At 35.3% G+C, this 26,552-nt stretch overlaps 5 protein-coding genes and 1 non-coding gene across 7 annotated transcripts; 4 read left to right on the forward strand and 2 right to left on the reverse strand.

Moving 5' to 3' along the window:
- Nucleotides 1-1,146: 1,146 nt before the first annotated feature.
- LOC130941433 (60S ribosomal protein L28-1-like) lies at nt 1,147-2,365 on the forward strand. The gene is made up of 3 exons (XM_057869937.1): nt 1,147-1,197; nt 1,275-1,610; nt 2,050-2,365. Exons 2-3 carry the CDS (start codon nt 1,299-1,301, stop codon nt 2,188-2,190), a joined length of 453 nt encoding a protein of 150 aa, XP_057725920.1. The 5' UTR covers nt 1,147-1,197; nt 1,275-1,298; the 3' UTR covers nt 2,191-2,365.
- LOC130942735 (small nucleolar RNA R24) lies at nt 1,744-1,832 on the forward strand. Its single transcript, XR_009071294.1, has one exon. It is a non-coding gene; the product is annotated as a small nucleolar RNA R24 (small nucleolar RNA).
- A 6,746-nt stretch (nt 2,366-9,111) lies between the features above and the next one.
- LOC130942148 (ESCRT-related protein CHMP1B-like) lies at nt 9,112-10,128 on the forward strand. Its single transcript, XM_057870843.1, has one exon. The coding sequence runs from the start codon at nt 9,254-9,256 to the stop codon at nt 9,863-9,865; it is 612 nt and encodes a 203-aa protein (XP_057726826.1). The 5' UTR covers nt 9,112-9,253; the 3' UTR covers nt 9,866-10,128.
- A 650-nt stretch (nt 10,129-10,778) lies between these two features.
- On the reverse strand, nt 10,779-12,048 carry LOC130939970 (jacalin-related lectin 19). The gene is made up of 3 exons (XM_057868031.1): nt 11,935-12,048; nt 11,410-11,622; nt 10,779-11,313 (listed from the first exon to the last, which is right to left on the reverse strand). Exons 1-3 carry the CDS (start codon nt 11,935-11,937, stop codon nt 10,975-10,977), a joined length of 555 nt encoding a protein of 184 aa, XP_057724014.1. The 5' UTR covers nt 11,938-12,048; the 3' UTR covers nt 10,779-10,974.
- A 305-nt stretch (nt 12,049-12,353) lies between these two features.
- Nucleotides 12,354-15,038, reverse strand: LOC130939969 (F-box/FBD/LRR-repeat protein At1g13570-like). Of its 2 annotated transcripts, none has more exons than XM_057868029.1 (4): nt 14,879-15,038; nt 13,032-14,358; nt 12,750-12,923; nt 12,354-12,641 (listed from the first exon to the last, which is right to left on the reverse strand). In XM_057868029.1, the coding sequence occupies exons 2-4, from the start codon at nt 14,340-14,342 to the stop codon at nt 12,354-12,356; spliced, it is 1,773 nt and encodes a 590-aa protein (XP_057724012.1). In that variant the 5' UTR covers nt 14,343-14,358; nt 14,879-15,038. The 2 variants fall into 2 exon arrangements, with proteins under 2 accessions (XP_057724012.1, XP_057724013.1); XM_057868030.1 differs by lacking the exon at nt 14,879-15,038 and adding an exon at nt 14,622-14,813.
- Nucleotides 15,039-24,967: 9,929 nt separating this feature from the next.
- LOC130939840 (uncharacterized) lies at nt 24,968-25,471 on the forward strand. Its single transcript, XM_057867907.1, has one exon. The coding sequence runs from the start codon at nt 24,968-24,970 to the stop codon at nt 25,469-25,471; it is 504 nt and encodes a 167-aa protein (XP_057723890.1).
- The last annotated feature ends 1,081 nt before the right edge of the window (nt 25,472-26,552 follow it).

The raw sequence follows: 26,552 nt of genomic DNA on the forward strand, positions 1-26,552 counted from the left end.
CTTTCAATATGAATGTTGGTGGAAATTTAGGTACAATTAATTTAATTTTACCATCAGTTGATAATTAAAAATCGTTAAATAAAAATTTAGTCAAATTAATTAAATTATTTAATAATTTTTAATTATTAATTTTACGTAAAGTTGAGTTTTCACCATGTGAGTTTTCTCCTTTTTTTAAGTGTGTGGTTTCTCTCATCTACTGATGTTTACTTGACAAGTACTGACTCATACACTGCTCTTCTTCTAATAATAATAATAATAATAATAATAATAATAATAATAAATAATGCTATATTAGCTGAGTTATTCATGCAGTTAAAAATAAGAAATGGTAGAAGAAAAAAAAATTTCGTATATATTATAAGAGTTATATTAGATAATCAATAATTTTTTAAATAACATGAATAACTACTAATTAAATTAAAACATACTACATTTTTAAATTATCCACCTAAATCTTAATATTAGAATAACGATTCGCACATCTAATAAAATAAACATTCGATATATCTATTGTTCACGTTATTTCATATTTTCATTATCTACCTATATTTTTTCATATTATAAATACTTTTCACTTGCTATGTTATTCATGTTATTTTCTTACTGATACTTAAATTAATAATATTTTATTTTAATAATAGTATTTAGGATTTTATATTTATTAAATACATATTTCTCAAAATATTATTATTATTTTTTTACAGTGAAAATAACATTATTACTCTATGTTACACGGACCTATATATTAGTTTTTTTTGGGGTTTGGGTGGTGTTTTCTAGATTATACATTAGTTTTTAATCCGACCTAAATCGACTTACATTTTGTAAACGACTGTCATTTAGACGATATTAATAAATAATCATGTTTTTTCTGATACAACAACATTATTGTTTTCGGGTCATGACTCTTTTTTCTTTGTGTTAAAGGGTCATGAATTATTATTACATGTTTGCTTAAAAAAATGAACTTTTTTTTGTCATGGAAAGAAAAATGTAGTTCAACCACCTTTTTTGTTTGGAAACGGAATATAATGGACCAATGAATCCTTTTCTAACCCGTTAGTAAGCCCAATTAGGACCCGGTCCATTTCCGAATGCGATTAGGGTTTGGCATATTTTTAGTACTATAAAACCTGAATGGAAGAAAACCCTCACATTCTCTTCACTCTCCCTCAAACGCAAAAGGCCGAGCAGGTTTTTCATTTTCCCTTGTGATTCTTGTCATTGCTGTTTCTGATTTCAGCTTCGGATCTCACATTTTCCCGTTTCAGGTGAGTTACTAGAAGGAGAAGAAAATGACCACCGTACCGGGACAGCTGGTTTGGGAGATCGTGAAGAAGAACAACTGTTTCTTGGTTAAGGAGTTTGGAAGGGGCACTCAGAGCGTTGAGTTCAGCAGAGAAGCCAACAATCTCTACAACCTTAACTCCTTCAAGTACTCTGGTTTGGCAAACAAGAAAACTGTTACTATTCAGCCTGCTGGAAAAGATCAGGCTGTGTTGCTTGCTACAACAAAGACAAAGAAGCAAAACAAGCCGGCTGCATTGCTTCATAAATCTATCATGAAGAAGGAGTTCCCTAGAATGGCAAAAGCAGTGAAAAAACAGGTAGGAAAAATTTCTTTGGGTCTGCTTTCTTGTTGATTGTGTGGTATTACTCGTGAGAATTTCATAATTCATAGTATCAAAAAAAAATTATTAGGTTATGTTTTGTGCCTACGTGAACATGAGTCGGTTTCCATCGGCAGTGATGAGGCTCTAACATGTAAGAAGAATTCCTAATTGGTTTCTTCAGTGAGATGTACTTGTTACGCTTGGCTTCTGAGCTTTTTTCCATTTTAAAGGTCTTAAATGAGCACAATTCTATTCATGTCTTGCTGATTTATCTTTTATAAAATGTGTTGCTGGTATCCTCTGTGTCCTTTCGTTGTTCTACACTTCTACTGCAAATTATTGTTTTTGTTAGCTCCATTGAATATCTTTTCTTTTTGGAGTAATTCCATAAATATTGCTGATGTTTTATCTATGTTTGTGATCACTGGTGCAGGTTGCAGCTAACTACTACAGGCCTGATCTGACCAAGGCAGCTCTTGCAAGGTTGAGTGCTGTCAATAGGAGCCTCAGGGTTGCAAAGTCTGGTGTCAAGAAGAGAAACAGACAGGCTGTTAAGGTCCATGGCAGGAAGTGAATTGAGAGTGTAAAAATCTCACTTCGTTTTTTTTCTTGCCACCATTTGTAGTTTTTGTTCTAGATTTTTTGAGTCTGGATATGTTTGGAGTTTTGTTTCAAACGCAATTGTGTTTTCAATATGAGACTGGAGCTACCATGTTATAGCTATCAATTGGGATAATTCTTTTGTGTCTTGATACAAGTTCTTTATGGATTTTAGTTGTGTTCACAAACATTTAAAACGGAAACTCTGAAGCTGAACCTCTTTAAATGCAGGATATTTTTTATTTTTTAAAAGAGAACTTTTGTAAATCTGCAGAAACTGAGTTACGAAAAAACAACATATGATATAATCATTGTTTCGTTGTTTCATTCGCAAGGCATAAAAGAGCTTAGAATTTATACTTTTGTTGGTTAAGAAAATAAATGTGAATTTAAATTGAACAATATTTCGGAATGAAACTATATTCGTGATATTACTTTTCTTTCCAAGGATTTTGCGTTTTGCTTGTTTATGGCCCTCGGTAGTCAGTAGGGTTGAATATTAATCTAATGAAAAAAGGACAATTTAGTCTCTGACCTTTTAACCCGAGGACATTTTCGTCCCTGAGCATTGGAAAATACATTTAAATCCCTGACGTTCTTGAAAATAAGACCGATTAGTTCCTCTGTTCATGAGCCACCCTCAGAGCGGACGGAAAATGCTGAGCTGGCTCTCCCTATGCTTACATGACTCAACGGCGTTCCCACGTGGCACGTTAGTGGGATGGAGGATTTGAAAAACGATGCCGTTCTGAGTGTTTCTCCTTATATACATTGTTGTCCATTTTTCTGTGTACAATCCCTATTACACCCACATAGCTTTTACAGAATTACATAAAACCCTAAGGAAGATCAAAAATCAAACGCAGAAATACTCTGTTTCTCCCTTCAAAAAAATCACCGTCCAGACTGAGAAGGTTCCGGTGTGCATTCAGTGTGAATCTAATCTGAGTTGCTGTCTTCGTCACTGAAGGTAAGAATCAGTTGCATTGCTTAGTGAGTCGATTATGTAGTTCAGTAGTTATGAAAGTATGAACTGTTGTACGTGCATGGTGATAGTAATGGTAAAAACTGTATGTGCGTTGTAACAGTGAATTTGATTCAATGTTAGGGCAAAGGAAAGTTTTTGGTTGATTTCTATTTCTATTTTTTTGTAGGGGATTGATGTATGAGTGTCTAGTTAGTTGATCGTTGATTCCTATTTTTTTTTTTCTCCAGATGGTAGATGTGTTTGTGGTGCTAGTTTTCTACCATGGAGGTAGTTTTGTCAAAAACAGTAATGGTTCCCTTGTTTATCAAAATGGAAAGGTAGAGAAATTTTCGAAATGGACCTGGATTTTGTAAATTTTGGGGACTTGATCACATTTTTTAAAGGCTTGGGGTACCAGTCATACAGGGCAGTTTATTGGTATGATCCAATAAGTGATGACATTGAGTCGGGGCTGCACAGTTTGACAGGGGATGCAGGGTCAATGCCATGCAAGAGAACATAATGAAGAATACAAAGACGAATGAGTTTTACTTGTACTTTGACCACCCTGTTGATGAGCCTGAGATTGTGGAGGATGCTGGAAACAAAGGCAAGAGTCCTGTGTTAGAAGAGATTCAGAGTTCATCTTCAGATGATGGGTATGAGAGTACGGAGGATGAGCCCTAAAGGATTTGTATATTCGGGAGGTTGTTTGGGATTGTGCTAGATGCACCACCATACCCGAATTCAAAGAACAAATGGAGAAGCTCAAAGGCATTAATCAGGGGACATGGGAATATCTTTCCAAGTTTGAGCCAGCTACTTGGGTGAAGGCGTATTTCTCCCATGGGCTAAAAGTGGACAACCTCACAAATAACATGTGTGAGGTGTTAAACTCAAAGATAGTCAACTATAGAAGCAAGCCTATCCTCACAATGTGTGAAGAAATAAGGTGCTATCTGATGCGAAGAATGGTTAAGCATAAAAAGCTACTAAGTGATTATACTGGAAAACTCGCACTAGTTCAGCAGAAGAGGATGAAGCGTCTAATAAGGCCTAGCAATAAATGGCGTGCAGACTGGACAGGTGATGACGCACGCAAGCGTTTCAAAGTTACTCGTAAAGCTACCAAGGTGGACGTTGATCTCATCAGGCAGATCTGCTCCTGCAACAAATGGCAGCTGACTGGTAAGTTCTAAGTTACTCTAACGCATTATTTTAATACATGTCGAATATATGGTTTAAGTTGCTGGCTCATTGATGTTTTAGTATATGATTTTCAATATTTTAAGTTGCTGGCTGAATGATATTTTAGTATATTGTTTTCGATTTTATTAAGTTGCTGGCTGAATGATGTTTTAATATATTATTTTCAATATTTTAAGCTGCTGGCTGATTAATGTTTTATTACTGGTGCATTCAATTCTGGTTCATGATGTTGTCTTTTGTGTTAGGCATGCCATGTATCTATGCCATAGCAGCAATAAGGAAGAGGCATGATCATCCAGAGGATTATGTGCATCCATGGTTATGCATGAAGTCAATACACAAGACATATGCTCATTGTATTTAGCCTGTGCCAAGTGAGGAGTTCTGGACAAGGACTGAGTACTCAAGGCCAGATCCTCCTATCATAAAGAAACCAATTGGCAGGCCAGAAGTGCATAATAGACAGAAGGATCCAGCTGAGCCAATGATGCAACAAGGAGATAAGTTGAAGAGGTCATTCAAAGTCACTTGTAGTAAGTGTGGTTCAACGGGACATAACTACAAGACATGCAAGGGCGCTCCATCTGATCCCAATTGGAAATCTAAGGCAAAGAAGCCTAAGAAAGGTTCCACATCTCAGTCATTGGCAGTCATCCCATTGTCACAGTCAGCTCCAAATGATAGTGTAAGTAATTTGCTTTAGGAGTAATCTGTTTGATTTCTTAACTATGCTAGGAGTTTATGTGTTTACTTGAATGTTTATTTACTAATCTGTTTTATATGTTTAGGAGTAATTTGTTTGATTTCTTATCTATTTTAGGATGCTCCACCTACTCAGGATGCTCTACCTAGTCAGGATGCTCCATCTGGTCATGATCATGACAAACCTAGTCAGCAATCCACACCTGCTGTAACTTACTAACTGTTCAATGTGCATCATTAATTAATTAATGACTACTTTGTCTAATTGGTTTGACTAATTACAATGCTTTTCAACCCATCTCTCAACACAAGTCTCAAGTGGTGTCATCCCAGGTCCTTCCAATCCTGTGGCAGCAACACCAGCAGCACCTTAAGTCAGGCCAGGACCAGCAACCAGGAGGACACCGTTTTGACCTCCACTCCAAGTTCTATCTACAGCGGCCCAAAAAAGTCAAGCAACTCCACCAAAGATGAAGCCCAAGCAGAAGATATTCAGGCCACCAGCTCCGCTATGCCCCAGTCCACAACCCCCCTCAAAGTCAGCCAAACTCTGCTGGCCCACAACCACCTCAAGTCCTACCAGGAACAAATGTAGCAGCTACCCAGGAGACATTAGCGGCAGCAAGCACGGCCACAACCAGATTATTCAAATTCATCCCTAATCCACCTACCATTGTGCCAAAGAAGTGAAGAACTGTGTAGCTTATAGTTATGTTGATTTTGGAGTTTAGGTTTATACCTATTTCTGCACAGTTTGGCTTATGCCTTGTATTTTGTGTTTGAGGCTTACTTTTGACATGTTAAACTTCATCAAACTATTCAGTTTATGAGACTTGTTCATTTTGGGAAGATTTAGTAAACAATGGCTATGAACAACTTGTTTAGCAATATAACATCCTCTTTCTAAATTATGTATGCAACTACTGCCTCTAATTCCTCAATGTTTCCATGTTTATTTAGATATTCAAAACATAAGTTCAACATACTGATATTATAACTCGAGTTCCATTTAGATTACAGGACCCATAACTTGCCAAAATGGCATGTTTCAATACACAAGATGAACCTACAACATACCATTCTCTATCATGATTGTTATAGTTCATCTCTCAAGCAATAGCTACATAAAAGGCAACAACAACAGCAAATATAATTACAGAAATACACAAGGCTAATGGGTTTTTCTTCTTCTCCAAAGCAATAATCTTCTCCTCCAAAACAACCATTCTATGATCCAATTCATCTTCCTTTTCCTCTACCTCTTCTACAACTTCAACATGTTTCTCAACGAAATGTCTTCTCTCACATATGCAACAATTGCTTCTAATTCTGGCAAGATGCTCTTCGACCCAAACAAAAAATTTACAATGAGGTTCCTTTCCCTGTCAAAATCATCAAAATCATCTACTGCCCGCATCCATCTCAGATCAAACCAAAGCCAGAATTTTTAAATTTACCTTATAGAATGGACAACCCAAGAAGATTCTGTTAGGGTTGCTGCTGGTCCTCGACATATACATTATTGCATAAACTCCACAAAAGCACCTAGGGGCGACGGTGTCGTTTGGATTGTCAGCATGAACACCACATGGAATTGAGCTTGAAACAAAATTTTCTTCTCTTACTCCACTAACGCTTCTTCTTGAGGTTGATGATGCCCCCTTCGTCGCCATTATTGAAATCTGAACAAGTCTTCTCCTCACCACCAGCCGCCACCACGAAGGAACGACCCAAACGAATTTTAGTATTAGGGCAGCACTCAGAACGACGTCGTTTTGAGTGAGAGGGACTTATGTGTCCCGTTTTCAAATTCTACATACCACTAACGTGCCACGTGGGAACGCCGTTGAGCCAGGTAAGCATAGGGGGAGCCAGCTCAGCGTTTTCCGTCCGCTCTGAGGGTGGCTCATGGACGGAGGGACTGATCGGTCTTATTTTCAGGAACGTCAGGGATTTAAATGTATTTTTCAATGCTCAGGAATAAAAATGTCCGCGGGTTAAAAGGTCAGGGACTAAATTGTCCTTTTCTCTAATCTAATAAATGACAAATGAGTTGTATCCATTAGAATAAATAAGGAACAAAAACGATTATTAGAGTAAAAGCGATCGAGATAAAAAAGAATAAAAGAAAGATCAATAGAGGGAAGAAGAAAGATTTTGTATGGAGGATGTAAGGATCGGTGATCGATAAAAATAAACTCAGCTTGACTCATTTGTTACTGAGTCATTCCCGAAGTTTGTGCTTCATTTACAGAAATGATTACAAAGTTCAAGATAACTTATGCGTTGGCTTGATGTAGCTATGGGCTAAGCTTTTTAGATTATCACGATTTACACATTTGTAATTTGTTGTAGATCAGTCACATTATTAGCATCCTTGTGTCTAACAATTTTCTTGTGCTTCAACCCGAAAGTAATCAAGTTGGGTTCCATGTGATGTGAGACAGAAGCTAGTGAACTGAAGGTCATATTATAAAGAAAGAAAAAATAGAGAATGTAATGGGAAGTGATTCGTTATCTATAGTTCCGCCCAAATTTACCTATTAATCCTATAACTTGGCCTAAAATTTATCTATAAATCAGAATCATTGAATAACATATACCTCATCTTATATTTTTTCTTATTTGAGTGTTGAAGTCTTTTTACAGGTCCCAATGGTGAAGTATAGCTCGATCTGTGCTCTTAGGACAAAAAACTCCAAATAGACGGAAGAAGGAGTTATATTTCAGCACTAAAAGGAGTTATACCTCGACTCAGATGACTGTGCAGAAAATCAGAAAGAGTAAGTAAGTTAAACTTAAAGTAAACAAAATGCCACTCCTAATATATCTTACTAGCAGAGGACACTCGAGCCGTTGCACGGACTAATTGATGCTTTGTCTATTAATAAATGTTAGCAGTTTCTCTTTGATAATTTTTGTACTAACTGAAGTAGAATCACATGGTATTTTTTATGTTAAGACAACCATCTCTTTGGGGTTTTATAGTCTTCTCTTTTAACAGCAAAAAATGAAAAAATAAAACAAAAGAAAAAAAGAAGACAACCATCTCTCCAATCCATCATGTTAATACAACCATATTAAATCTAACTAATTAACTAAAATTCCATTGAGGATAAGAGTACTAACGCAATGATATTTGGCACCTAGTGATTGTATCTCTATCAGAGTTCAGGAGTGAAAAAAAACTGAAAAAGTCATACCAGATTACACATAAATGAACATAGACCATAATAGAATTTGTTTACCACCCATTCTAAGTCAAGTGGTTCAAGTCTTCTAACAAAATATTCAAATGTACAGTACCGCTTATTATCCAGAATATATTCAAAGATTATATTCACAAAAAGAAATCACAAATGATATAAATCGAACATTATTAGCAATATATATAAATAAGATAGGGAAAAAATCCATTTTAGCGAAGAACTCACGGTGTTGCTACTTGCTAGTATATATATATGATGATTACTTTCTCCACTCCTTTTGCTGTATGACATTGGTTTGTATTTGCATTCAGAATTGGTGTATTGACACTGGGAATTTGAAATTCTGTAAGGTGTTTGATGAGATCAAAGGGTTTATGATTAGTCCTACATCATTGAAGGATCAGAGTTTTATCATACTTATATTTTTGCAAGCCACGAGTAGGATTAAACTGGATCACGTGGTGTTGTGATTGGGCCATTGCAACCCGCTAGGCTCAGGAAAGTCCCCGGGCTATGATCTGCAGAGATGCAGGCTCGGTAACGAGTAATCTTCGCGCTGGCAAATTGGCTGAGACACGTGTGGAGCCTTCAATCTGCCGCCGAAGCACGTCGCCGATTTTACAGTGATTCACAAAGGTGGGGGTGCTACCACCAACAGAACGGGGCTTACATCCATGTGATCTGCATTTTTTGCATTTTTCAATAAATAAATGGGCCGTGTGTGAGTCTAAAAAGAATATTACAAAAAAAAGCAAGTTTCCAAGAGGAAGCCCAAATCGTGTGCTAAAAGCTAAACACTTTCCCTGTTTCCCACAATACAACTTCCCATCCAAATTCATATTCTCTATCTTGTTTTCTTCTTTCTCTCCGTTGTTTCAAAATTTTCAAATGTTGTTTCTGGAAAAGCCCTAGGTATCCTTTTTTGGAACCGTTGAATCGAATCGATCATCATGGGGAACACGGAGAAGCTGATGAACCAGATCATGGAACTCAAATTCACCTCGAAATCGCTACAGCGCCAGGCACGAAAGTGCGAGAAGGAAGAGAAATCGGAGAAGCTCAAGGTCAAGAAGGCCATCGAGAAAGGGAACATGGACGGCGCTCGAATCTACGCGGAGAACGCCATTCGCAAGCGCACCGAACAGATGAACTACCTCCGCCTTGCATCGCGCCTAGACGCCGTCGTCGCTCGCCTCGACACGCAGGCCAAGATGTCCACCATAAGCAAGTCCATGGGGAACATCGTCAAGTCCCTCGAGTCATCGCTCAACACCGGAAACCTCCAGAAGATGTCGGAGACAATGGATCAATTCGAGAAGCAGTTCGTCAACATGGAGGTCCAGGCTGAGTTCATGGAAAGCTCCATGGCTGGATCCACTTCGCTTTCCACGCCGGAGGGTGAGGTCAACAGTCTCATGCAACAGGTCGCCGACGATTACGGCCTTCAGGTCTCCGTCGGACTCCCTCAGCCGGCAGCACACGCCGTGCCGGCCATGGAGACCGAGAAGGTTGACGAGGACGACCTCTCCAGGCGCCTCGCCGAGCTCAAGGCTAGAGGTTAACTTATAATTTTTTCAAGAACGGTTGGGAGAATCGTTTTTTGAATGCGGTGTTACATAAGCTACATTGTTAATTATCGTTACTTTTACTAGAACTAAATGATGTTGATGATCATGATTGCTGATACTGAACCTTATTGAGAATGAATGAGAGGAGTGGTTTGTGTATATTTTACTGAATTTGGTTCCTAAAATCTTGTTGCTGTTTTATTATGCAGACTTAGCTTTATGTTCTAAATTTCTTTGTTTATTTGTTTGATTGATAATCTTTTCAGAGATCAAATTGATTCATGCATGATCGTTTAGTTCATAGTTGCATTTGTGCCTCCTTCAATTCCATATGGTCCAAAGCTTCTGTAATTGCTCTCAAAAGTCAATTACCTACAATACCCACTCAACTTGACCAATAACTCATTTTGGTCATTGTAGCTTAAACTGTGAGACAAAACCATAATTTTATAGTATCAGAGTGAGATAGAATGATGATGAATAATGGTTTTAGACGTCTCCTATTCTGAGCTATTAAGCTACAGTTCATTCCATTCCAGTTTAACATGCTACTTTCCACATGGAATGATCGCATTTTCTGCTAGGAATCGGATATATATTATTTAACTAGGCACTTCTATCTATGTATATGGTTAGTGCGCATCAGCTTTTTGAAAATGAAGCGAAGATCTTTCTACATTTACGAATATTTTGGCATCCAATTCTGTCAGACTAAAGCAATAAGCTACTCATGTGGTTTATATTCCGCCAACAAAACCAGAATACAATACCATCACTTTTAACCTACTGTTTATTCAAGACATTTTATATTCACTCGTGTTTCTAAGTGGATATAGATGGTGTTAAGTTCTTTACTAATCAATTACATTAGAAAAACAAAATTACTTAGAAGAATAAAAATCGTATACAAAACACAATTTTATTTTGTTATGGCTTGTTAGCTAACATCACAATATCCTCGTTTCACATAGACTATATTTTATTCTCAAACCAGACGATATTCCTTACATAAACTAGTAAAGAAAAACGAAAGTTTAAGATCACAATTCACAAACATAACTGCATAAGATATCCACACTCTGAGTACTAAATTCCCTATGTTCTTACTGGTTCTCCTTCAGAGACGTAGATCTTGGAGCAGTGCTTGTAAGCCTGTACAAGCCTCTCTGAACCTTGTTCATCAGCGACTTTGACGACGGTGCACTTGCCAACGTGAATGTAAGCGAATCCAAATACCAATCGCTTCGCCCCTTAAACCCCACAACTTGCCCTCCATCTACTGAGAAGGTGAATGGGGTGCCTTCTTCAACTCCGTATGGTCCAAACGTTCTGCGGTTGCTCTTGAACGTCAAGGACCGAATAACTGGGGTGCCACCACGCACAACCGGACAGTAGTGACCACTAACACTGATCAAGTACTCATCTGGATATTGCAGCTTAATCTGGGAGACATCAAACCAAACATGGTATAAGTCAATCCAAGACTTAGCTACATGAATCAGATGGCACTTAGCCTTGTATATTTGTTTTGAACTTACCTCAGCTGTTCTTTTGCCTCCAACTCCTCCATGTTTTTCAGCAGTGAAAGGCTTTCCATTCTTATCATAAACCACACGGATCGAGTCTATACAGCGATCATAAACTAATGTGATTTCTCTCACTCCTGTGAAGTGCCCATCATCCCAGCTTTTCCCTCCATTTCCTCCCCATGATCCCACTGTTATGCTTTTCTTCTTCTTACCTGTTCCTTCCTACAACATTTTTTAGACTATATGATGATGAAAACAGATGAAACTTGACTGAAAAGAAGCATAACAATGCAAGCAGTGCTAAAACTTTTAACAATAGCATAAATGAACAGCATGACCATTGTTATTCAGACCAAAACTTCTTTGCCTTGCCAATTGCTATAGATATATTCTTACAAGATGTTCCTATTTAACTTTGGCAATATAAAACTGGACTAGTCCCTTTGCATGAGTAGTTCTACTGAACAAACATTGAAGAGTAAGAAGATACACAAATTAGATTGTAAGAAACAACAGGGAGTTGTTCATACTTACCATAAGGGAAATTAGATTGTGAGATGATGTATAACTGAGATCAAAAGAAGTTATGTTATGACAGCACAACTATTAACAGTGATGGGAACTGATGTTTAATATAGGCAATCAAAGTTGGTGCATTTTATGCAGAATCTGATTCTAAGAGAATATCGCTTTTGAATTATGATAAAGCAGTGTCCCCATTCCCTATGATACTCCATTGACACGCCAAATGGAATACATAACATCTGGCAATATTTGTCTAAGTATCCTGTGTGAAGGATGGTATGAATCATGCTCAATATAGAAAATCTTCCTCGGAACAAAATTACCAGCAACTTCATGACATAAATTTTAAAAAGGAGACGCTAAGAAAAGAATAGTGCCAATCGAATAAATTCCAAATAGCAGTGTTTAAACAATTTTCTGTCAGCCATTTACAAATTTTGTAGGGTTTCCGCTGTCTCCACATGCTGTAATCGAAAACTCCAGAACAATCTAAGATTAATCATCTGGCACGACCTTGATGCATACAATGACTTACACCAGTTACACCAGGTGGAGCTATGAGGAGCACATTTGTCGTCCCCAACTTCAAACTCCTCACCATTCAGGTTTTTAATCTTGACATCTTTCAAGAAGTGCCGCCAGCATTTATTGCTCGGAGTGCTATAGTTGCAACAGATTGGATCCTCGCCTCTGAACCTTATCATTGTATACACTAACTGCAATGATGTCACATTGGAAATAATAGCAAAGTAAGATTTTGACAGAAATAAAATAATGCCTTGCATAATCACTGAACACGTATTGAAAATCCAAAAAAGAAATACCTTGAGGAAGTCACTGCCACGGGGTGATATAATAGTTACCAAGACAGGATGTGTCCGCAACGACCCATATACTATGTCTTCAAGACGTGCTGAAGGAGATTTGAAAATTTTAATGCTGAGGTCTGGCAATGGAGGAAGGCTGATGTTGGTCAAATCCTCATGTATAGCAATATTCTGGATTAAGCAACCAAGTGAGTAAAAGTATATGAAAAAATAAGATAAGGAAATGGCATAGGATCAAAGCAGCAAAGCAAATATGAGATGAAATTTGAAGAAAAGTACCTTACTGGATTGGAGAACCAATTTAAATCCTTTACTATCGAACTTACGAATAAACGCTCTTGCTAAAAACCAGAATCTGTCACCATGTACAATATCTTGGTCTCGAGATTCTAGAGAAAGTTTGGCATCTCTGAGGCAGAAAGGATCAATACGAACGTAAGGCATTGTTTCACCTTTGTACTCAAAGGACAGAAGATTAGGGGTGTCTATTAGAACAAAACTCAACTTGTTGCTTCCTTTCAAAACAATTCTCCGGAGCTGCGGGTTAGAAATTGTAACATATTTCATCTTATCGGGTAAACTCAAATCCAAATTTTCAAGCAAAGGAAACTTGGAGATTTCATTTTTACAAAACTCACGTGTCACTTGAGGGTGATCTAATGACAACCTTCTCAGAGACTTACAGCCCTCTAAATTAACTTTACAAGATGTTGATTTCTTGCCACGATACCAAAATGTGTCTAGATTAGGAGCACTGAGATCAACTGTATTCAGTTGCTTGCAGTGGTGGACGTCAACCCTATTGAGTCGAAGAAGATTTGAAACCTGTAGATTTTTCAAACCTGCGCACTCTATGAACCTTAAATCCTCAATTGAGCGACAGCCAGAGATAAAATTTTGAACGTTGTGCTCAGCTAAGTCAATTTTTTGCAGACAAAGCCTACGAAGATATGGAAGCATTATGTTATCGCAAGCATCCAGTTTACAGCCACTCAACCTTATCCCAGTCAATGTTTTGGACAAAAAGAATGTTTCTGGCAATGAATAGCGCCTGCTGTTTTTTATGCCAAAATGGAGATCCAGTTCTTTGATACACATTCCGCTGGCAATACTTAACCAATGGTCTACCTGTGGAGCAGCTTTTAAGTTAAAGGATGTCATATGCAGCACCAATTTCTGAATGTCCGGATTTTCCTCAATGCGGGTTTGTAGACTGTTAGATACATAATCTTTAAATCTCTTTTTCTTGTTATAACTATTTCCATGTCGAATTCCTGCAATGAACTTTCTTTCATCAAAAACCAAAACAGCATAAGAATACCACAGTGCTCTCCATCTCTTGGACAGTACACTGGTTCGAACTGCATCATCTACATTACGAAGCTGGGCAAAGATGTGATGGATGACATGTTCGGGCAGTTGCGAGATACGATCTATGGATTGAACACTCTGGTCCATTTGGTTCAAATCTTTTTCACCTCGAATTTCATTATGTCTAGAACCCTCTTCAACTAAGTTAAAACTATCCTCTTGCTTTAGCTTCCTTTTCCTCCCCAAGCGCGTCTGCATTTGCATTCCTCCGGAAACCATTTCAATGGGCAGATATCTGGAGTAAAAACAGCCATAATTAGTAAAAGAATACCATAATAATAGTCTGAAAGATTTGTATTTAACACACCAAAGATTCAAAGAAGTGCACATAAAGGGCCACGTTGAGGCTCATTCTATCCTCCTATCTATAGAATTGATTAATATTATCCAACTATCATAACAATACGACAGATAATCCAAAAAACAGAGTCCTGGCTATAATCAATTTAGCTACAGTCCTACGCTACTTGAAACACAAACTATTTACCAATTCCCTACCTTACAAATTATGAATATCAACAACGGAAAAAAGTCGAGAACTTCAATAATTAGCATTAACAACTCTCTGCAATGCAGCACAGCCACCCCTCCTCTCTCCAACAAAAGAAGCAGCAAGAAAGAAAAACACTTTTTCAGCATGATTTTTGACCGAGCTAAGTTCATGAATTGCGGAGTTAAAGAATCAAACTAAAACTAATCAATCAAGCGTAGATGACTTGAAATTGACGACATTGTTGACGAATATGATAACATACCGTGCTTAATAAAGCGAAGCATGCAGCATGCAAGTGAAGGACACCAAGAAATCAGTGCTCGCGTGAACGCACGCAAGGATTTGGCGGGAGAGGAAAGAAAGCCCCGAACTTGACGTAACTTTCTCCACAAGCACAAGCTGAAGAGAGAGCAAGGGTTTCAGAGAGAGAGAGAGAGAGAGAGAGAGAGAGTGACATGGACAAAAGGGGTTTGCTTTATATAGAAATTAGAAATAGAAGGATGAAAAAACCGTGGGCTACTGTTGTATTGGGCCACAAAATTGGAAAGTCAAAACAAAAATTAATTTGATTTCTAAAAATAGAAAAGTTTTAATGTTTCCTTGTTTCAATTAAAAACTTTCCACTTTTAATTTTCTTAATTTGTTAACAAAATCCATACTAAATACTTTAAAAACATGTAGTATCAATTTAATAACATTATTCGCAATTTCATATAGTTGACACTCGTATAAAATTATTATTGTTATTAATTAATTAATTCTATATTTAAATTATTTTATAATTAACAAAATAAATAAAAGTATGTTAATTGTTAAAAAAATATTGATGTCAAAATCGCGTGTCTTATAAAAATATATAACAGAAATCCACATACAATTATTTTCATATAAAATTGTTAGCGGAGAATTATTAGATAATAATTTTGTCAAACATGTCAAATTATCTAATTATTTTTAACTAACAATTTTATATAAAAATAATTATACGCTAGTTTTTACCAAAATATATATATAATATGATAAATATCAATTTAGCTTTAAAAATTATGCATGGCAACTATAGCCAAATATTTTATGGAATAGTTATTAGAATTGAACCGATATTTAAATTGATCTAATTATTAAGTTGCTGGATTATTGGTTAAAATAATAACTAGAATCAATTGATTCGGGCATAATTATATAAATTTTTATTTTATTTTTTATTTTTATAATAAATATCTTTTTTAGTTTTATTTTAAATTAAATACTTATTATTTTAAATTTTAATAATTCATCAATTGGTATATATTTATTATAAAAAAAGTTTAAAGACCAATAGTATTTATTATTTTTTGTCAATATTTTTAGTTATCAGTCTAATTTTTTTAGTTTAACAATTTAATAATATATTTTTAGCTTATACTTTTAAACATTATTATTAGCTAATTATTAATATATAAAAATAATAAATTTTATTGATTCTCTAACATTCTTCATTTATTATACTCTTTAAGTATTTATAGAAAGAAAAAAAGATCATAATCATAGAAATTAAAAATATATTACAATTAATAAAAAATATTTCCCTTTTAAATTTGTAAATATAGTTAAATTTTATTTTATAATATATTTAACAAAAAAATATTATGTATAGCAAATAATAATTTTTTTTATTTTAATCTAATTTTATATGGTTTGATCAAGTTTATTTATACAATTTTATCGAATTTGATCAAATTAGACCAAATTAATTACTTAATCGATTTAAATAATTGTCTAACCTTAAGACTAAAGTTAATGATCGGAGGACCGTATTTATAATTATATTTTATAGATTTATAATTAGAGTAATGTTACATATCATAAATTTTATATGAACCAAATCTAATCAAGTTAGATAATAAGATTTGAAATAATATTAAATATAATTAATTTTTATTATATTAAATCAATTTAGTTAGATTTGATTAATAAAAAAATTTAACATGCAGCATTATTCTGGTTAATTAATTAAAATATAATAATAGAAAAAAACTTAAATGCTAATCAGTTATAATAGTAATAATAATTAAATAATTTTTTAGTTTAATCGAATTTTATCAGGTCTGATCAAGTTTATTTATACAATTTTATCGAATTTGATTAAATTAGACTAAATTAATTACTTAATCGATTTAAATAATGGTCTAACCAAAGACTATAATTAATGATCGGATGACTATATTTATAATTATGCTTTGTAGATTTATACTTAGAGTTATAAATCAAATTCAACCGAGTTAAATAATAAGATTTAAAATAATATTAAATATAAATAATTTTTATTATGTTAAATCAATTTAATTGGACTTGATTAATAAAAAAATTAAACGTGTAACATTATTTTGGTTAATTAGTTATAATAGTAATAATAGAAAAAAACTTGAATGCTAACCAGTTATAATGGTAATAATAGTTAAATAATTATTTTTTAGTTTAATCGAATTTTATCAGTTTTGATCAAGTTTATTTATATAATTTTATCGAATTTGATCAAATTACACCAAATTAATTATTTAATCGATTTAAATAATAGTCTAACCCAAAAATGATTGAATGACCGTAATTATAATTATACTTTGTAGATTTATAATTAGAGTGATATTATACATTTAAATTATTTTTATGAACCAAATTTAACTAAATTAAATAATATGAATTTAAAATAATGTTAAACATAAATAATTTTTATTATATTAAATCAATTTAATTAGACTTAATTATAATAAAAAAATTGAACGTGTAACATTATTTTGATTAATTAGTTATAATAGTAATAATAGAAAAAAAACTTGAATCCTAGCCAGTTATAATAGTAATAATAGTTAAATAATTTTATTTTTAGTTTAATCGAATTTTATCAGATTTGATCGAATTTATTTACACAATTTTATCGAATTTGACCAAATTAAGCCAAATTAATTACTTAATCGATTTAGATAATGGTCTAATCTAAAGACTAAAGTTAATGATCGAATGATCGTATTTATAATTATATTTTGTAAATTTATAATTAAAGTAATGTTACTGTTGATCAAAAAATATTTTTGATACAAGTAAGATGAATCGAAACAAGGTGTATGACCTTTTCGAAGAAGATACAGAATCGGGATGAAGTTGAAAGTAATCAGCTCTAACTTAGGGTTTGATTGTGTTGTCAATCGGAAAAGTCAAATCGAGTAAGAATCTCGATTCGAAGAATAGGAAGAGCTTTCGAAGAGCTGTTCGAGTGTTGATGAAAGCAGAAAAATTTGTGGCTTTTATCACACGAGGAAAATATTGGAAATATCCACAATCACACAATGGGAACGGTTACCAAGAGTGATTGCATTTTAATTTATGATTTTTCATTTAATTGTAATTAATTATCATCAAATTAACCATTATGTAAGATAGTCTATAAATACTATGAAGTGTTAAGGAATATGAGTTGAAACTTTCACTCAGAAAAAATACTCTAAGCATTCTTACATCTCAGCGATTCCCTGAGTTTGCAATCGAGTTACACTTTCTGTAGGGTTCCTTCCACTTTCTTCTTCAATTCATTTTCTTTTCTGTAAAATTTAACATTTCAATTAAGTTTATTCTTCCAGTGTTCTTTATTTCCTTTGTCTATTTAATCTTTCCGCACTTCATTCTGTTTGATTAGTCTTTCAATTTAATTTAAATCATCGTTATTGCTTTTCTTTTAATTTTCAAGCAAATCTTTCTTTTCATAATTTATTTAGTTTTTATTTAAGAACTTTAATTTTCAAACTGCATTTATTAATTTTACAAATTTATTCTATTTTTATTGTCAAAACTTGTCTAATCGAAGACGTTTTGATGCACTTCTAGAAAACTGGTACTCGCATAGAGGAGTTGGTTTCGCTCCCAGACCATTAGAATCGAACCACCATCGATTTGCTAAATATCGACAGAACAAATTGGCACGCCCAGTGGGACAGTTTTAAATCAAAGTGTGTCAAAATAACTGCTTTCTAGTCATTTCTTAGTATATGCGATTACGAAGTGGGAAGATCATTCACATGGCTGATGAATTATCAAATGTAAATGGTAGTTCTTCCACCAATGATAGCATACCAGTATCCATGCAACAAGCCGACGTGTCTTCACGTTCGGAAGGTGCAATTGGAATTGAAAGTCCACGCGGCCTTACGCCACCGTATCAACCTCCATTAACCGCTAGTTGGCTCCCTTATGGTCTTCCTGCTGGTTATACCCCACCGGTGGGTGGATTTATGCCACTTATCCGTTTTGGGAATACCAATGGAGTGAATAATATGCAAAACCTACAACAACACTCTGAATATTCTCGTGAGTATCATGTGGACTCCACTTCAAATGCTACCAATTCAATGGCAGTATATCGACAACAAGTGGAGGAGAATCACCATGATTTGGTTAATTTATTGACTCAACAAATGACTACAATCTTGAACCCCATGATGGCCGATCATGAATCGAGATTCAAGCATCTTGCTAGACAAGTTGAGAGGATTGCTCAAATCGTCGATTATGATGAAGGCGAGAGGTATAATGCTTGAGGAACCAATGAGGGGATGGAAAATATTTTTCAAAATGAAAATCATATTCCAAATCGAGAAAATTCTCGCATGGTTCATCGATACGAGAATGCTGATAATGTTTTACATGGATTACGTGGTGATCATTATCAGATCACCCGAATTGTAGAGGAGGTTTTAAATCGGGTTGGATTAAATATTGGTTTTATGAATCAGCCACATTTTATGTCTGCTTTTCCCTAAGTAGTTCAAATAGTCGAAGTGCCAAGAGGAGTGAAAAATCCAAACATAACCATAAAATTTGCTGTAGAAGTTGGAGAATCGACAACTGAACATGTTGCTCATTATTTGGTCGAGATTGGGAACCTAGCCAATGATGAAAATTTGAAAATGAAAATTTTTCCTTCGTCATTGAACGAAGAATGCATTTACATGGTTCTCGAATCTTAGACCAAATTCGATTACAACATGGAATCAGTTGTAAACTGCTTTTCATGCTCAGTTTTATCGAGGGAAAATGAATGTAGCAGTTACCGATTTAGTAGCTTTGAAACGTGAAGATGGTGAAACCATCGACGATTATTTAATACATTTCAAAAATGCTAGAAGTAGGTGCTATGTGACATTACCTGAAAATGAGATAGTGAAAATAGCAACCATGGGATTGGAATTTTATATGCACAGGAAATTGCTTAATGTGCATATTCCTGACTTGGCTCACCTAGCTGAAAAGGTTCGGCAGACTGAGCTTATGAAAAAGGAGAAAGAAAAACATAGAACTGAACAGAGGTCGAAAAGTAAACCGTTTACTCGAAAAGAGAAGGTTGCTTATGTAACTATGAAATCCTCAGAGGAAGAAATCGATTTTGAAACAGAAGTCGATTTGGCCAAACTTAAGAAAGGCCCTCCATAAGTTTGTTCTTTATTAAAAAAACTCCCTGGTAGTGAAAAGTCGAATGATTCAAAACTTAAAAGTGGAAAGAAATATAGTTTTGATATCTCAAAATCTGATCAAATTTTCGATGTGTTGCTTAAAGATAAACAGTTGGTTTTACCTGAGGGTAGAACTTTGCTTTCCGTAAAAGATTTGAAAGGAAAGCCTTATTGCAAATTTCATCAAGCAACAAGTCATTCGACTAACAGTTGTGTCTGTTTCAGGAATTTAATTCAAGAGGCAATCATGGAAGGATGTTTGAAATTTGATGATGGCAAGAAGGAGATGAAAGTTGATGTAGATCCTTTCGAAACTGATGCCAGTTATGCGGAACCCTGTTTTTGTGTGAATATGGTAGGAATGTCTTACGATTTTGATGTGGCTCTTGATGATTTCGAGTCACAAGTAAGATTTGTGTATCCTAGAATATGGGACGGTTTGTTGGACTTCTGGTCCAGTAAAAGATCAAAGACTGGGATGTATCTCTGTGTCCACGGTGTAATGCTGTTTTTGATGCTGAAGCAGCAGCAATTTTCAAAAAGGAAAGAATGAAAAAGGAGTTGGCTCACAGGGAGGAACACGCATGTCAAAGACAGCCAATTCGATGTGTGGAAGGCTCAAGTTCTAAAATCTCTCAACATGATGTGACCAACCCTTTAAGTTGATCTCATGCTATTGGTGTTCAGTGGATTAGAAACTGTCAAGATTTTCAAAGGCGTGATCACTTGTATCGACGTAATCCTCAATGGGGGCATCGAGCACCGTCTCGAAATCAATATGCCGCTTATCGAGGGCGAGCTAGAGGATACCCAAGTGGAAGAGGTGGAAGAAGAAGTTTCAATCAGAATAAGAAACTTCAAATTGATGCAGGAAAAGAAGCAAGCAAGGGGGTAAGTCCCTTTGTGCATTTTCGAATTGTCTTTCCTTCTGATGGGGAAACTTATCCCAAAGAGATTCAATTTCTAGCAAAGATGGAAAAAGGGAAGGCAGTTGCTCAGTCTTCTGGGATAGATAAACATAAAGACGTCGATGTCGATGAGGAATATTTCGACGAAGGAGATGATGACATGGTAGGGATGATTTCGATAATTCCTACTGAGTACTTTGGAGAATGTGAAGGTAATCCGGATGAGGATTATGATCAAGAGGATGAAGAGGCTTTCTCTTTTATTCGCATAGAAGATGAGCCAGGTTTTTTCTCTTGCCCTACTAAGAGACAAATGTCTCATTTGCGTCCCCTTCACATTGTTGCTGTTGTGAATGGGTTCAAAATAAACAAGGTACTGATTGATGGTGAGGTAGTAATAAGTCTCTTGCCTGAAAGGATGTTAGGGAAAGTAGGGAAACATTTCAAGGAGTTGGTCCCTACAAACATCATTGTGACTGATTTTAGTGGAAATTCTACGCCAGCAAACGAGTTGGTCACATTGACGGTGAAAGTGGGGTCTTTGGAGAGACACTCTATATTTGTGGTAGTGCCATCAAAGGCTAGTTATAACGCCTTACTTGGGAGAGATTGGATCCATGGAGTAGGTGTTGTATCATCTACAGTGCATTAGAGTGTGCTTCTATGGACTAAAGAAGGCAAGCCTGAAATTGTCAAAGCAGATTTGAGTCTTTATGTCGAACAGATGCATGTCGATTTTAGGATATATAATCGTAAATTGAAGCCTTTAAATGTTGATCGATCTCTGAATTCTTATAATTGTGAAGGGTGCTACTTGACTTCAAAAGAACTTTTAGTGAAGTTGCGCTATCCGAATATACCCTTCATGCCGACGGATTGGGATTGTTCTTCTTGAAGACTTCGAAAGGCTAAACCATGGACCAGGTTGAGGAAGTTTCCGATTACCTGGTAACTTTGCATAATTATTTAAATAATTTCCAAATTTTAGAAAAATAAAGATGATTCTTCTGATAAAGTTGAATCAAATAGGAGTAGTAAATCTACTAGTTGTAGTATGTTTGTTTCGACACCTCTAGTCGAATGTAGTTATGATTCTTCTATTACTTGTAATGAAGTTAATGATGTGAGTTGGACTGCCGATTTAATAGCAGAGGCTCATTGTGTGGAAAATAAATGTAGTAATGAATTAATCAATGATCAAGTTCCTTTAATCTCTGATTCCATTGATTTTACTTTCGATTGTATTTATGATTTGGAGCCTTTGGGATTTGAAAAGTATTCAATCGAATATGGCCATTATAAAGGGTTTGAATCTCAATATCCTTTAGAAGAAATTAATTTGGGGACTCATGATGATGTTCGAATTACATATGTTTGTAAAAATCTTGTTGATCCTTTTCGAACTGAGCTTTTCGATCTGTTACGTGAGTTTAAAGATTGCTTCGCATGGGATTATCATGAAATGCCTGGTCTCGATCGTTCATTAGTAGAACATCGATTAGCATTAAAACCGAATGCTCGACCTGTGAAACAAACCCCAAGACGTTTTGCTCCTGAAATCAATGTGAAAATTAAAGAAGAGATAGAATGCTTGATCAAAGCAAAATTTATTCGAACTGATCGTTATGTGGAGTGGGTGTCGAATATTGTTCCAGTGATGAAGAAAAATGGAAAATTGAGGGTATGTATCGATTTTCAAGATTTAAATAATGCTACCTCAAAGGATGAATATTTCATGACAATTGCGGATATGTTAATAGATTCTGCAGCAGAAAATGAAATCCTTAGTTTCATGGACGGTTATTCTGGATATAACCAAATTTTTATTGCGGAATATGATGTAGCTAAAACTACCTTCCGTTGTCCTGGAGCGTTGGGTACGTATGAGTGGATGGTTATGCCTTTTGGTTTGAAAAATGCTGGAGCAACTTATCAACAGGCAATGAATGCCATTTTCCATGAGTTTATTGAAAAATTTATGGAGGTGTATATCGATGACGTGATGGTCAAATCAATTTCTGTAAGTCAACATATAGACCACTTAAGAAAAGCATTTTTGACTATGAGAAAGAAAGGATTAAAAATGAATCATTTGAAATGTGTTTTTGGGGTATCGGCTGGAAACTTTTTAGGTTTTGTTGTTCATAAAAAGGGGATAGCTATCGATAAGAATAAAGTAGATGCAATATTAGTTTTGTCTACACCTAAATCGAAAAAAGAAGTACAATCATTTTTTGGGAAGATTAATTATCTTCAAATGTTCATTTCGAATCTTTCAGATCAAACAAGGGTGTTTGCGCCTTTAACAAAATTAAAGAATGGTTCAAAATTCGAATGGACCACAGAGCATCAGTTAGCGTTCGATTCAATTAAAACATATTTATCTAAAGCCTCAATTATGGCGAATGTTCGTCTATTTGAACCTTTAAAATTGTACATTGCCGCATCTGAAGATACTATAGGGTGTATGTTAGCCCAGGACAGTGAAGACGGACATGAGAGGGCTGTTTACTACCTTAGTCGAGTCTTAACCGATATCGAGATGAGGTATTCTCTAATCGAGAAATTATGTTTGTCATTATATCATGCTTGTATGAAATTAAAATGTTATATGGTGGCTAAATCGGTAAAGGTGATAGCACAGACCGATGTCATTAAGTATATACTTAGTTTTCCTATGCTAAGGGGGCGTTTGGGAAAATGGATGTTGGCATTAACGGAATTCGATTTGCAGTATGTCCCAGTAAAGACTGTTAAAGGACAGGTCATTGCAGATTTTCTTGTGGATAATTCGAAAGATCTGAATGACCAGGGGACAAATATAGTTGATGTAGAGGTCAACTATTGGAAATTGTATTTCGACTGATCTAAACACAAAGATGGTGCACGGGTTGGAATCCTCATTATCTCACCAGAGGATATTCCATCAGAATTTTTGTTTGAATTAAAATATTCTTTCTCTAATAATGTCACTGAGTATGAGGCTTTAATTTTAGGTCTCGAAATTTTAATCGACAAAGGAGCTTTAGAGGTTCAAATTCTAGGTGATTCACAGTTGGTTTTAAAGCAGTTGTCAAAAGAGTTTAAATGTAATAATGAGACGTTACAGAAATATTTAGTAACTGCTTGGGAGTTGTTAACGTCTTTTCGAAAGGTATCTTTGGTACATATCCCTAGAATTCATAATAAAATTGCCAATGAGTTGGCTCAAATTGCTTCGAGGTATCGAATTGGCCCAGAAACTATTAAGAAGTTATCTAGTATCCATCAAATTTTAGTGCCAGCAAATGAAAGAGAAGTGCTGTGTATGAATGAGTGGGAGGACTCTGATTGGAGAAAGACTATTGCTCAGTATTTGAAAGATCCCAATACCACAGTCGATAGAAAAATAAATTACGAGCAATGAATTTCGTTTTATTGGCTGATGAATTATATAAAAAAGGGATTGATGGAAGTTTGATGAGATGTTTGAGTCGAGAAGATCAGAATATTGCTTTGGGTGAAGTTCATAATGGAATTTGTAGTGCTCATCAGGCAGGAAAGAAAATGAGATGGGTGTTATATCGTAATCATGTATACTGGCCATCTATGATAAAAGATTGTATTGATTATGCAAAGGCATGTCAAGAATGTCAGAAACATGGGTCGATACAACAAATTCCAGCAGCCGAATTACATTCGATAATAAAGCCTTGGCCATTTAGAGGTTGGGCTTTGGATCTAATTGGGTTGATTCATCCTCCTTCATCGAAATAACACAAGTTTATTTTGGTGGCTATTGATTATTTCACAAAATGGATTGAGGCTATTCCATTAGTAGAAGTTAGTCAAAATGAGATAATCGACTTTATCGAGAAAAATATTATCCATCGATTTGGAATTCCTCAAACTTTAAGTACTGACCAAGGAACTATGTTTACTGGCCAACGAATTAAAAATTTTGTGGCCTCAAGAAATATTAATATGGTTACTTCGACTCTCTATTATGCACAAGCTAATGGGCAAGTAGAAGCAGCGCATAAGATATTGATAGGCTTGATTAAAAAACATATCGAGAATAGGCCTCGAACATGGCATGAGATTTTAAGTCAAGTATTATGGGCTTATCGAAACTCACCAAGAGGTTCGACAGGGACGTCACCTTATAAATTAGTATATGGCCATGATGCAGTATTGCAATTAGAGATTAATTTAAATACTTTAAGAGTATCGAAACAGAATGATTTTCCTGTTGATGATTATTGGAATGCAATGTTTGATGAGTTGAATGAATTGGATTCAGAACAAATTTTGGCAATTGAAAATGTAATTCGACAAAAAGAAAGTATTGCTCGAAGTTATAATCGTCGAATCAAAGAAAAATATTTTAAGATAGGAGAATTAGTTTTGAAAGTTGTTTTACCTATGGAAAAGAAATCGATATTTCTGGGTAAGTGGTCCATAGTTGGGAAGGTCCTTTTCAAGTGATAGGTACATATTCCGGGAATGTCTATCAGATTAAAGATATCGAGTCAGGAAAAGTGATTAACTCGATTAATGGGAAATACTTGAAACTTTTCTATTGTTGGCAAGCATAAAAAGTTAACATATACGGAAAGTTTAAGAAATAAGAACCATTACAAAGTAAAATTAAAAATAAAGTTATAAGTAAAAGGGATTCAAGGTGCCAATAGTTTTGCCAAATCGGAGCGCATCTTTGTTCTCTTGTTTTCCAGGAGTGTAAGCATTTCAATCTGCTTGAACTTTTCAGCTTGAATTTTTTCAAGTTGCTTTTCATATTCTCCTCGTTCGGTATCGAGTGAGACAAGTTTCTAGATAAGGAGATGCTGCTCTTGTTGGGCTGCAGCAAGAGGTTTGGCTATAGTGGCTCGATTTTGGCGAATGGTAGTGGTGGACGAAATTGTGATCCTCAAAGTTGGTCTCTTTGTATTTGTATAAAATCAAAAATACCCCAAAGAGATCATGGTGTGTTGAATTGGGATCTTAATAATCCCTGGTGTGATCATAACTCCGTTCAACTTAACCAGCAAGTGTACTGGGTCATCCAAGTAATACCTTACGTGAGTAAGGGTCGATCCCACAGAGATTGTTGGTATGAAGCAAGCTATGGTCACCTTGTAAATCTCAGTTAGGCAGATTAAATGGTTTATGATGAGTTCGAAAATTAATAATAAACAGAAAATAAAAAGGGATAGAAATACTTATGTAAATCAAAAGTGGGAATTTCAGATAGGCGTATGGAGATGCTGTGTTCCTCTTGTATTTCTACTTTCTTATTACATTCATCCAATTCTTCTTACTCTTTTCCATGGCAAGCTGTATGTAGGGCATCACCGTCTTCAATGGCTACTTTTCATCCTCTCGGGAAAATGGTCCTATGCGTTGTCACTACATGGCTAATCGTTTGGAGGCATCACCCTTGTTGATGGCTACATCCCATCCTCTCAGTGAAAATGGTCCAAATGCTCTGTCACAACACGGATAATCATCTGTCGGTTCTCAATCAGGTTGGAATAGAATCCCTTGATTCTTTTGCGTCTGTCACTAA

The sequence above is a fragment of the Arachis stenosperma genome, chromosome 7 (genome assembly GCF_014773155.1).
Source record: "Arachis stenosperma cultivar V10309 chromosome 7, arast.V10309.gnm1.PFL2, whole genome shotgun sequence".
In the NCBI taxonomy this organism is placed as follows: Eukaryota; Viridiplantae; Streptophyta; class Magnoliopsida; order Fabales; family Fabaceae; genus Arachis; species Arachis stenosperma.

Bases quoted from the DNA above. Each gene is read 5' to 3' on its own strand.
- LOC130941433 (XM_057869937.1), top strand. From the start codon at position 1,299: ATGACCACCGTACCGGGACAGCTGGTTTGGGAGATCGTGAAGAAGAAC. The intron at 1,611-2,049 runs GTAGGAAAAATT...TCACTGGTGCAG, and splicing joins CAAAAGCAGTGAAAAAACAG to GTTGCAGCTAACTACTACAG.
- LOC130942148 (XM_057870843.1), top strand. From the start codon at position 9,254: ATGGGGAACACGGAGAAGCTGATGAACCAGATCATGGAACTCAAATTC.
- LOC130939970 (XM_057868031.1), bottom strand. The intron at 11,314-11,409 runs GTAAGTTCAAAA...GATGTCTCCCAG, and splicing joins GAGGCAAAAGAACAGCTGAG to ATTAAGCTGCAATATCCAGA.
- LOC130939969 (XM_057868029.1), bottom strand. From the start codon at position 14,342: ATGGTTTCCGGAGGAATGCAAATGCAGACGCGCTTGGGGAGGAAAAGG. The intron at 12,924-13,031 runs GTACTTTTCTTC...TGCTTAATCCAG, and splicing joins TGGTTCTCCAATCCAGTAAG to AATATTGCTATACATGAGGA. The intron at 12,642-12,749 runs GTATTTCTTTTT...ACATCATTGCAG, and splicing joins GTGGCAGTGACTTCCTCAAG to TTAGTGTATACAATGATAAG.
- LOC130939840 (XM_057867907.1), top strand. From the start codon at position 24,968: ATGGTTACTTCGACTCTCTATTATGCACAAGCTAATGGGCAAGTAGAA.